At 39.1% G+C, this 12380-nt stretch overlaps 1 protein-coding gene across 5 annotated transcripts in view; it reads left to right on the top strand.

The window, feature by feature from the left end:
• The window catches only part of ANLN (anillin, actin binding protein), a 46819-nt gene that overhangs the window by 1706 nt on the left and 32733 nt on the right, over nt 1–12380 (top strand). For all 5 annotated transcript variants that reach the window (XM_053218227.1, XM_015065025.3, XM_027075267.2 and 2 more), the window contains exons 2-4: nt 4883–5036; nt 6526–6840; nt 11008–11393. In XM_053218227.1, the coding sequence (XP_053074202.1) occupies nt 4883–5036; nt 6526–6840; nt 11008–11393 (855 nt within the window). The remainder of the gene's footprint in view (nt 1–4882; nt 5037–6525; nt 6841–11007; nt 11394–12380) is intronic.

Raw genomic sequence — 12380 nt, 5'->3', positions numbered from 1 at the left:
TGAAAGAAACTTTTATTTGAAACAAACCTTTTGTTTTAGAGTGTGCTCAGAAATATGTATGGTTTATATTATGAAAAGTCAGATCAGTTGCAGTTGGAGTAAACAGCTTTGACTGTTTTCCTTAATTGGTAATGAGGGAACTATTTGAAATGGTTTCAGGGACTAGGTGCTTAATTATAGCATTCATAACATTCTTGCACAGGGAAGTGAACTGGTGCAGTTCTTTGTCTGAAAAGGACTGAAACTAAGTTAAAATGACTTTCTCAACCAGAGTTCTTTATCAGAACCACAGAACACAGAAAATGATTTGAGAGGCTATTTTGTTAATTTTCCCAAAGGTGATTCATCACCATGCCATCCTATAAGCATAGGAGAAATGTTAATTCATTACATTCATGTCAGGGCATTAGGGCTAATTCTCTTGATAACTCTGGTTGAGAAAGCCACAACCATCCTAAAGTTTCTTTTCTAAAACAAGGCTGTTGTGCATTGCTTCTCCCTGCTGTCACCAGTGCTGTTTGGCACACTCTTCCTCTCCCTGTCTCTTCCACCTGGCAAACTGATGTAACCTCCAGCTCGGACTTGGATTTCCCTTCTTCAAGGGGCAGATCACCTTTTGCAGTGCTCTCCCTGCACTGTTCTTACCTGTTGAATATATTTCCTGCCAGAATGTGAGCTTCATGAATGCAGGCCTGTTCTTTCCTATTCAGAGGGATGTTTCCCTAACATCAAGCACATCCAATAACATTCTGCTGAAATAATAAAGAGAGCCATTCAGTGCAAATTATTTTACAAACAAATAACTATGTACAACAGTAACTATTAGAACGTTTTAGCCATATTCTTTCCTTTCTTGTAGAAAATTTCAAATTACTCAAGTGTAATGATTCTTCATGGATTCATCACCCAGCAACACATGACCGTATTGTTTCACTGTACTCCCCTCTAATCCCTCCCACTGAATTATTTGGAAGCAAATTCTAGAGATTATATAATTTCATACACACACACACACACACACAGATATATATATGTGTGTGTGTGTGTGTGTGTATATATATATATATACACATATACATATATATATATATCATTAAACACTAAGGACTTAAAAAAATCATAGTGCCATTATCATATCTAAAAAATCAACAATTCCTTAATATCATCAAATATTCTGTCAATATTCAGATTTCCTTAAGTGTCATGGTTTTGCAGTTTGTTTGAATCAGGATCTAGGCAGGGTCCACAGGGCAATGTCTTTCTATATTCTTCCTGGAAGAACCAGAAATAAAGAAGCCATCTTGGTTCATGGATGAACAAGCAGTTAAGGCAGATGTTTATTGTTTATTATTATGATCAGCTAATAACATTTAAAAAGTTATGTTGATATGAAGTTAGTGCTCCTGACAATAAGTTCTTAAAAAAGAGTCATTGGGTTTAATCAAAAGACAGTTTATAGCCAAGTGGTTAAGAGCTCAAACTCTGGAGTCTGGGTTTGAATCCTGCCTTACCACTTAGCTATGAGACTTATGGCTTGTTTTTTAACCTGTGCCTGGGTTCCTTCATCTGTGAAAACAGTAGTAAAAACAGAACCTGCCAAGCAAAATTTTGAAAATGAAATGAGATTTTGTGTGCAGACACTGAAAGTACTTACATAAATATTGGTGTGGTTGTGCTTGCCATTAGGCGAATGTGAAACCATAAACTTAATGCTCATAACATTAGCGTTAGCCTCTTAGTTTGAAGATCTCATGGGGGATGGCCATTCCCTAAGACCGTCGTAGGGAACCCCATGGCTGGCCGTGCTGAGTCAGAGCTTTCTGTGTAGGACCCTTAAAAGAGAAAAGCTACAGTTAAAATACTCTGTAAAACATCTTCTCTTGTGCAATAAATAAATGAACATGCTGTTACTAGTCTGAATGGAATTTCTCTTATTTTTCAGAATTAAATGAAAATCTCTGTATTGACCTCGGAAAGGATGCTGCTAGAGCATATTGAAAATAATGAGTTAGTTTATATTGAGCCTCTTGTTTAAGAAGGCAGGGAAATAAGCAATACCTCCTAAAAAGATTTTTGTCTAACGATTTGAGGTGTATGTGTGGCAGAAATTGCTTAAGGACTGTAAGCTTCAGTTATTTTAGATTCATCCACATGGAATGTCTTATTTCCTGGTTTCGTTAGTTATTGCAGTTTTTTTTAATGCCTTTATTATTTAAAGCAGGAGGTGTGATATTTGAAGGAATATACTTTATAAATAAAGAACCCTTGGATTCCTGATGCATTATTATAGGGACTTAGATTTATTGAGCTGTTGAGTTTTTGTCCCTTAGATACATTTCTTTTAAATTAATCTTTGGCCTTTATTTTATAGATTAGGGAACTTCTGCTTACCTATTTTAATAGATTTTGAAATCTTTGAATCTAATGTAGACAATAGAGTACTTGTATATGTTTGAATGGCAGAGCTGCATTCTTTTGTGACCAACCTCTTGCTCATAGTAACTGAAAACATACTGACTCACAAGTATTCTAACTGACGGGAATGGAATGTGAACATGTACATGAACGAAGAAAATTAGGCTAGTTTTTTTATCTGGGTAGTGATATATTTTATTATGGGGGAAAAATATATATATATGAATTGGTGTAACAATACTGCTTTTGAGTTTGTTGAAGACTTTTATTTAAAGGGTAAATGTCTTGTGTTTTGGAAGGCATTTGGTTCATAAATTACTTTCAGTGATACAGCATTTAGGTTTAGTGTCACTCTTTGAATGAGAAATCATTCCTAAGAAAAGTGGAGAGTTGTGCCTTCCTCTAAATTTAGCTCCATTTCTTTTGCACATTCAGAGGAATTTTAATCTTTTTTAATGTTTATTTATTTTTGAGAGAGAGAGAGAGAGAGAACATGAGTGGGGTAGAGAGACAGGGAAATACAGAATCTGAAGCAGGCTCCAGGCTCTGAGCTGTCAGCACAGAGACCAACACGGGGTTCAAACTCACTAACTGAGATCATGACCTGAGCCAAAGCTCGGCACTTAAGCAACTGAGCCACCCAGGCGCCTCACTCAGAGGAATTTTAAAGAATAATTATTCTATTTTTAATTAAGCAATTAAAAAGGTCAAATGGGAGTGTAATTCCTTAGTCTGTGCTAACTACTGTATCTGTGTGTGCAGGGCAGTGTATAAACTCCAGCCAATAATTCTCATATCTCCTTTAGTTGTATACTTTTGAAAGAGAAAGAATTGTTTTATAGGATCTTGTGTTTGTTCAACTACACTGTTTCAAATAGAAGCATTAATTGATTCAGGGTAAGAAAAGAGTAATCCTGATTTTATGGAATGGTTAAGATATCAACTCAAGATTATTTTATTATGTATTGATATTCAATTAAATAAAATGTGGGATTTTTTTAGCTTGGCTTTTTTTTTTTTTTCTATCATCTTAGGAAATGTCAGGTTTTCAAAGAACTAAATATGTCCATTATCTCTTGCTGTTTACCATTATACCAAATCTTAGTGGCTGTATTAGCTTTGTTGCTGTAACAAATTATCATACTCTTAGTGGCTTAAAATCACATATAGTTATTATCTTCTGAAGATCATAAGGCTGATGAATTTTACAGGGCTAAGATCAAGGTGTTGGCAGGATTGTGTTCCTTCTGGAGGCTCTAGAGGAGAATCTGTTTCCTTACCTTTTCTAACTTCTAGAGGCCACCTGCATTTTTTGGCTTGTAGCCCCTTCCTCTATCTCCAGAGCCACCAATCACATCACTCCAAGCTCTGCTTCTGTTGTCACATCTTCTCTGACCTTCCTGACTTTTCTCTCAGAAGGACAATTGTGATTACATTAGGCCCACCTAAATAATGCAGGATAATCTTTTCATCTCAAGATTCTTCATCACATCCGCCAAGCCCCTTTTGTCAAGTAAAGTAATACATTCACAGGTTCAGGGAATTAGGAAATGAACATCTTTGGGGACTGTCATTCTCCCTACCAAAGTGCTTAAAACAACCACCACGTTAGTTCCTGATTCAGTGGCTCAGCAATTTGTGTTGGGCTCAGCTAGGCTGTGCTTCTGGTGGTGTCCCCAGAGGTCATACAGGAGCCTGCAGTGATCTGGCAAATTAGCTGGGACTGGATGCTCTAACATGGCCTTACTCATCGGTCCGGTGGTTTATGCCAGCTCTCAGCTGGGCCAGGTGTCTCTAGCAGGCTTGTGCAGTCTTGGGCAGGTGTCTCTACACCTCATGGCACCATTCCAAGAGAGTGCAAAGAGAAACCACAAGACCTCTGGGGCCTGTGGTTGGAAGTCATGCCGTATCACTTCTGCCACATTCTGTTGGTCAAAGTAAATCATAAGGCCAGCCCAGTTTGAGGGTGTGGAAATAGATTCTACCTTTTGATGAAAAGCAGAAAAAATTTCTGGTTATTTTAAATCTCATAAACCAACTTTACACATTTTATTCATATTACACCTGTAATAGTTAAAAAAAAAATTAGTGTTTATTTTTGAGAGAGAGAGAGAGAGCAGGCAGGGGAGGGGCAGAGAGAGAGGGAGAGAAAGAGAGAATCGCAAGGAGGCCCTGCAATGTCAATGTGGAGCTTGACGTGGGGCTCAAACTCATGAACCATGAGATCGTGACCTGAGCTGAAATCAGGAGTTGGACACTTATCTGACCGAGCCACCCAGGCATCCATGTAATGATTTTGACATTGGGGTGCTTCTTTGGTGAATTTTAACTTATTTACTTAGGATCCCATTTTTGAAATGTATTTAACTGTTATCCTACATGGCAATTAGTGATTTTAGAAGGTGCCTCAAGTTTTGTGAACTTTTGACTAAACTTATGTTTTAATGCTGATATATTATATATGTAGAAACTGCTTGAACGAACCCGTGCCAGGCGAGAGAATCTTCAGAGAAAGATGGCTGAGAGGCCCACAGCAGCAGCAAGGTCTGCCATGCATGCTAAGAGAACCAGAGAGCCACTTTCTGAAGCAAGTAACCAACAGCCTCTACCTGGTAGTGAAGGTAAAAGACTTTGTGGGGAAAAGTAAAATTTGCATCTTTTAAAGGAGATCAGCCCCAAACATTTTATAGTGCATGTAGAAAAACCAAGGTCTTTGGGAGACAAATATATAATAGCCTCTGGGGAAAGATCAGCCTTCTGTTCTATTTTAGGTCTGTTATATTAGGCCTAGAACTACCAGGCCAGAGCAGAGTATCTAATAAATACTTCAAATTAATTGGTTGAGCTTTATTTTCCTCAACCTAAGGTTATTTAAAACCCCCAAGGGAAGAAAAGTAAAGGAGCAGGGGAACACTTAATTACACAGTGGTGGCATGGACTTTATCCACCCCAATGATGCCAGAATAGCTGACCACCCAGTTCAGATAGTGTCTCTGGCATGAGTAGGGCAGCGAAAGGCTTACCTGCTCACAGATGCTTGATATTTAGTGAGTATTCTCATCCTCTGTCAGTTGAACCAGCTCTCTAGAGCTAGGCTCGATGTATAGGTTGTTAATTTAAGAACCAGTGAATTAAACAAAAACAAATAAATACACACAAATAAACAAACCTAAACTCACCTAGAAATTTAACTTATTCTTTCCTAAATCCTGGCATCCCCAGCCTGCATCAGTAAGCTGGCTGCTTTAGTGTTTTCCTAGAGTGTGGAATAGTCTGGAGATAATAATTTTCCTTAGTATAAATTTAAAAATACAAATAGAAAAAGAGCATTACAGAAGGCAAAATCAATATTACAAGAGATGGGGGCATGGAGCAGGCTCACAGTTACTTTGTAAGCTAACCATAGAATAGGAATTTATTTTCATATGTTTATACATTTTGAAGGAAGGAATACCATATATATCACATATATATGGTATACATATTACACACGTGAGTTGTTACACATGCATGGTATATATATTACACATATGTGACCTATATGTCAGACATACATGGTATTTATTGTATATATATATTGCGTGTATGATATATATATATTGCATGTATATGGTGTGGTTCACGAAAGATTGTTTTAAAAACAGAAAGCCTGTTTCTACCCTTAGCTGTGTTGCTTTAGGCAGGTAACATAATTGCTCTGCGTTTGGGTTTCCTTATCTAAAAATGAGGTAATTGGGCTGTGTGATCTTTGAAATCATTCAAAACATTTGCTTATTATATGTGTATGCACTTTTTATTTCCTAGCGTCTTAAGACTACATAAAGTATCAGGCATATGTCTGGAGAATATTATTTGAATATCTTTTCATTCAGGTGTTTTAAACTAGAAATTATATATTTGCTGAAAAAGAAATCTTTCATATCAGATTTCTAAGTCACTAAAAGTAGAATTTTACATATTTCTTGTTGCAAGGAAAATCATTTAAAGAGTCTAGAGAAACATGATGTTTTTAAAATGATTTGTCACGTACCTACTGCAAGTTTTTTAGGCTATGAGAAATGGCGGACTTCTGAATGTTTTTTTTGGGGGGGGGTGTCCTTTTTAATCTAGAGAAATCTTGTACAAAACCATCACCATCAAAAAAACGCTGTTCTGACAACGCTGAAGTAGAAGTTTCTAACTTGGAAAATGAAAAGCCAGTAGAGTCAGCTTCTGCAAAAGCCTGTCCTCCAAGTCCTCTGCCTCCTCAGGCACAGCCACAGACGCCAGCTCCTGTCAGTGATCCCGAGGCTGTCCCGGCACCGCTGCCGGGCGTGAGGACAGGGCTTAACTCAAGACTGGAAGCGAGGGCAGCCTCCTCAGTGAAAACACGAATGCAAAGACTGGCAGAGCAGCGGCGCCATTGGGATAATAATGACATGACAGGTATGAATTAGAGGGATGGCATGGTCCTTCAAATCTGTTTCAAGAAGACTCAACTTGGTAGGTTGAAAATCTGATTTATTGGTTAACACACGAAAGATAAACGCTTCTGTTTTATCTATCTCCTGAGTATCCGTTGCCTACAAATGGTTTGTATATCAATAGCATATTTATAAGTTGGTTGTGTTCTCATTGAAGTGGGTGCTGATGAGGTTCTTAGACCAGCTCACAAAAGCGTGGTCTTATGACAGAATCATCTTATATTTTCAATTAAAAACAATAGAGAACAAACTTACCTTGGCATTATTAGCCTTGCTGATCTTCAGCTCTATATGCAAGAAATCTCATTTGATGGATTAACTAATTAAATAAATTTGAGTGGCTAAAGTATGCAGTACTATTTAATAGAGGGGAGAGAACACTAACACACTTACTGAGCACCTATAAAGCATGTTACGCTAAGGTGCTGGGACCCAGTGAAGTGACCCATCTCATACTCAGATGGAGAGTGTCACATCAAATTAGCCGTCATGCAGCAGGATTATGTGTTCTATGATCAATTTTGTCTCCTATCTTCTTACAAAAAAAAAAAGCCTTGAGATGACTTACAAAAATAACTATATTACAAAACAAGAAAAATAAGGAAATTCCAGGGTGAAGGGAAGGAAAAACAAAGAAGGGAAGGGTAAAATTATTTTATTAAATACAGGCTTTAAGGTCCATCTCACTTGCCAGAGTTCTGAACTTACTAGCAGCCCATGCAAAGAGGTGAAACACCATCAGTTACGTGACTGGTGTTTGTTTACAAGATGAAAGCAGAACCATGGCCGGAACTAAGACCCAAGAGAACTTTCTTTCCTGGGTCCTGAAAGATGACTCTGCAGAAGGTAGTAAATGTGTAAGGTTTTTCAAGGTAGGCAGGCGGCCTGGCTCCAAGCTCAGTTCAGTAAGCACAGTTGCAAAGAGAGCCAGCACAGTACAGGTGGACAGCTCACTGGCAACTGGGCCTTACCCAAGGAAATGTTCCTCTAGCTTTGGCTTTCGGCCTGGATCCGTGTAACGGAAACATTTGGACTGTTGGATTAGAATCTCAGGAGTGTGGTGGAGCCCTGGGGTGTGCTTTTGTCTTTTTTTTTTTTTTAAGCTCTGTATGTTACTCTGATGCGTAGACAGAATTGAGACCAAGTGACTTGAAGAAATGGATGCATTACACAGATTTAGGCAGTCTTTCGTAAATATTAATTCTTTTTGTCTGAAATTTTGGTAAGTATTGGACAGTAGAGCATTTAAAGTTATTCTTTTTGGCAGTGATGGTAATTTCAAGAGCAAATACTGTGTAAAGTGCTAGGCATTCTAAACATTATTTGTTCTAATATAGCATTTAATTCCTATAGAAATCTAATGACATACATCCCACTTTTATGTTCATGGTATTGAAGAGGAAACTGGGTTTGGAGAGAGCAAGAGGCCTGCCTAGAATTAGAAGCTAAAATTCCAAGCTCAGTAGTTTGACTCTAGCGCTCAACTCTTGCCTGCTATAACTTACCTGATGACTTTTAGCTTTTTTTTTTTTTTAATGTTTATTTATTTTGGGGTGTGGGGAGAAGGGGAGGAGCAGAGAGAGGGAGAGACACAGAATGCAAAGCAGGCTCCAGGCTCTGAGCTGTCAGCACAGAGCCTGACATGGGGCTCAAAGTCACGAAGCACGCAACCATGACCTGAACTGAAGTCAGCCGCTTAACCAACTGAGCCACCCAGGTGCCCTGACCTACTTGGTATTTTGGGGCATGTAACAGAGTACAGATGTTCCATATTGTCTGTTATGCCTATTTATCTTAGTAGTGGGCAGGGCTCACCATGCTTTACAGTGCCCAAGGAGGCTAACTGGTACATGTTCCTAAACACAAGGATGTCCCATTTCTGTTTTGTAGGAGGTATTTATGGATAGTGGAGAGAGGGCTGTGACAGAATCCACGCTTAGAACAGATAAGACCCTCAACATTCTAGAGAAGAAAGCATTGTAGCAGTGATTTTGAACATTTTGAAAGCAAATGTTAACACATGCCTACCTCAGCTTTGAAAATAAATCTCATTAAGGCATAGCCTGTCTGATTCTAAGCACTGACACTTGAGAATAAAGCACTTGCGATGAATGATTTAGTGAATGTTATCCAGGATGTGGGTAGCAGCCAATTAAATGAGGAACTATACTAAAATAGAACTTATCTGAAGCTTCTTTTCTGATTGAGAACAGTTAGTAGAGCTAGAGTTCCAGTAAGCTCATTCCTAAAACATGATAATAAAACCGTCATCTGCATAGAGGACAGGGCTTATTCTCAGGAAAGCAACAGAGGTATGCAAAGGGGTCTTGCAAGGGCGGTGGGGTTCCGGGAAGACTTTCTGGAGGAGGCAGAGGCAATCAACCTGGACTCCGAGGGACCACTGGCTTCAGACAGTGGAGGAGGTATCCTAGGCAGAAGCAACAGAATGCCTAAAAAGCAGAGTTACCATAAACAGACCGTGTGCATAAAGAGTAGGTATTTTGTGGGCAGAAAAACAAGACATCAGTTTGAAGAAAGCAGCAGGGGTCCAGAGCATGTGGAATTTAACCAGGAGGTGATGGTGGCGTACTGGAAGAGTTTAAGTGGGCAAATGTCGTAGAGAGATCACTCTGGCATCAGAAGTGAGGAGGGACTGAATAGGGCAGAGACTCGAGCAGGAGGATCAGTTAGAAGGCTCGTGTTATAGTCCACGTGTGGGATGAAGGCCTGTGGAAGTGAAGGGGAGAGGCCAGATCTATAAGATTTAGGAGACAATCTCTGGAACTTGATGCCTGGATGGTGGAGGAGGTGAAGGGAGGAGGAAGAGGTCATGATGAGGAGGAACATGTTTGGGGCAGTCTCAACGTCAGATATGTTATTTGAGGTGCTTGGGTGGTAGCCGAATGGAAGTGGTCGGTAGTTGCAAGGACACCACGGAAGATCTGGCACAAGGACAGAACTAGCAGAGCATGATGTCACCAGCAGAAACACAAGGCCTACAGAGTGTGCACTGGCATCTAGTGACAACAGCAAACGCAACTTGTGGGCTGCGGTGTAGGCAGAGGCAGGTTGAAGGGAGCTGAGTGGTGAGAGAATATTTGTGCAGGGCAAGAGGGGCAGCTGCAGAGGGGTATATGTTGCTGAGAGGGTGTTTGTGTTTAGCTTTAAGATGAGACCGACTTGAGCATAATTATGTGCAGAGACAAAAAGGGTTTGTACAGAGGAGGAATGCGTACAGGCCTTCGTCAGCTATCCATTACTAACGTGAGATCTATCTCCAAATGAAGTAACTGTGGAAAAACACTGCTGTCTAGCTCTGTGCTATCCAATTCTGGAGACAATAGCCATAGGTAGCTTTTAAGATTTAAATTAATTACAATGAAATGAAATGAGGTTTCTGAGTTGCCCTAGCTACATTTCAAGTGCTCACTAGCCACATGTGGCTGGCTAGTGGTTGGTTACTCTACTAGGTAGCATGGATATGGAACGTCTCCATCATTGCAGGAAGTTCGATTGTACAGCACTGGTTTACTCCATTTTTAAAACAAAAAGTACCTGTGGCATCTGTAAGCTTAAATTGTGCAGTAGTGTAACAAAATGATTTAATTCTAAAAATATAACCTAAAGGTACAGTACCTTCGGGCATTCATGATCCATTAAAAATTGAAAAAAATAAGTATAAGAAGTTTGTGGGTTTCTTTTTGTTTTAATTTGGATTAAGTATCCTCTGATTTGATAAGGTATTGTCAAATTTAAGCAGCTTGTAGTTTCATGCATACGAGAGCTTTTTATTAGTTCTGAAACCTACTAACTTCTTTATTTTTTTAAAACTTTTTAAAATTTGTTTTCGAGAGAGAGAAAGCAAATGGGGGAGGGACACGGGGCGGGGGGCAGGGGGACAGAGGATCTGAAGCCGGCTCTGTGCTGACAGCAGAGAGCCTGATGCGGGGCTCAAACTCACCAACAGTGAGATCATGATGTGGGCCGAAGTTAGATGCTTAACTGACTGAGCCACCCAAGCACCCCTCTACGAACCTCTTCTTAAAATTCTGAGTGGAACGATCCTGGGATTACACATATGCGTCACTCCTGAACATGGGTCTTACTCTTTTTCTGAAAACATTTTCAGATGAGATACCCGAAAGCTCACTTATGTCACCAATGCCATCAGAGGGAAGGGCTGCCTCGCCTCCCAAACCACCCCCTGCAGATGCCTCGGCAACTCCAGTTGGTAGAAGGGGCCGTCTGGCCAACCTTGCCGCAACTATTTGCTCGTGGGAAGATGATGTAAATTACTCATCTGCAAAGCAAAACAGTGCACAAGAACAGCCTGGTACCACTTGTTTATCCAAATTTTCCTCTGCAAGTGGAGCATCTGCTAGGATCAATAGCAGCAGTGTCAAGCAGGAAGCTGCATGCTGTTCCCAAAGGGATGGTGAGGCCTCTTTGAATAAAGCTCCGTCCTCGAGTGCCGTGGGTGCATCTTTGAATGATGCTACAGTTTCCAGCTCTGTGGTAAGTCATGCAGTATCAGTCTTGGGAAACCTTTTCTTTTTGGTTATAAGTGATAATGTGTATGTGTGTGTAGGTATGTATCTTATATACATGGTGTTTGTATGTATTTTTAGAAATTGGGGGTGTAGAAAGTAAAAATCCTAAATTTGGTAGCCTATACCAAATAAATTAGTAATTGACAACTAAATTACACTAAGTTCATACAATTCCAAGGTATATAATAATAATGGAATGATGGAGCCTCTTCTTAGTCATCAGGGAGAGCAACTGATAATTATTTTCTCTGCAGAATGCTTTACGTATGTGTATAAATATAAGATATCAAATTTCTCTGAAGGGACATTTAATAAACTAGTAGCTAAAGTTGCCTTCCGAAGGCATTTGCTGAACAAGATTGTCAAGGGTGGGTATGATAATTTTACCATATGTTCTTTTGAAATGTTTGAAAGTTTTCCCTTGCACATGAATTACATCAACAGCTTTCAAAAACAATTTTAAAAAATAGAAAAGCAAAAGAGTAGTATGTTTCTGTGCATTGTTTTTAAATGTAGAGCCAGGTTTGGGAATTTGATAGAGTTGCATTCAACCCAAGCTCTGCCACGTAATTGAAAATGTGGCTTTAGACATTAATCTTGTAAAACCTTATTTTCCCATCTGTAAAATGGGAAAGAAAGGGTTATTGGGAAGATTAAATGAGACAATGTGTATAAAACCCACAGCAAAGTGCTTCGCATAAAACACTTAATATGTTATAGTTAGCCATCAAATACATATGATTTTGTTAAATTAATACTGACTTAATTAAAATACCAAAAATATGCAATGTGCTCTAATATGCTTAACATTTATAAAGGTGCTAGTGAGATAATATAAAAGAAATTGGTTTTTAAAATAGGGAGTGACCCTATCCCTTACATGAAATTACTCCTCAATATATTATGCAGACTAAATTATATATTATAATTTAAAGAGTACCATTTTCTTCTT

Source organism: Acinonyx jubatus, chromosome A2 (genome assembly GCF_027475565.1).
Source record: "Acinonyx jubatus isolate Ajub_Pintada_27869175 chromosome A2, VMU_Ajub_asm_v1.0, whole genome shotgun sequence".
Classification (NCBI taxonomy): Eukaryota; Metazoa; Chordata; class Mammalia; order Carnivora; family Felidae; genus Acinonyx; species Acinonyx jubatus.
Note: the sequence above shows the minus strand (reverse complement) of the source record. Positions and strands in the feature narration are given on the sequence as shown.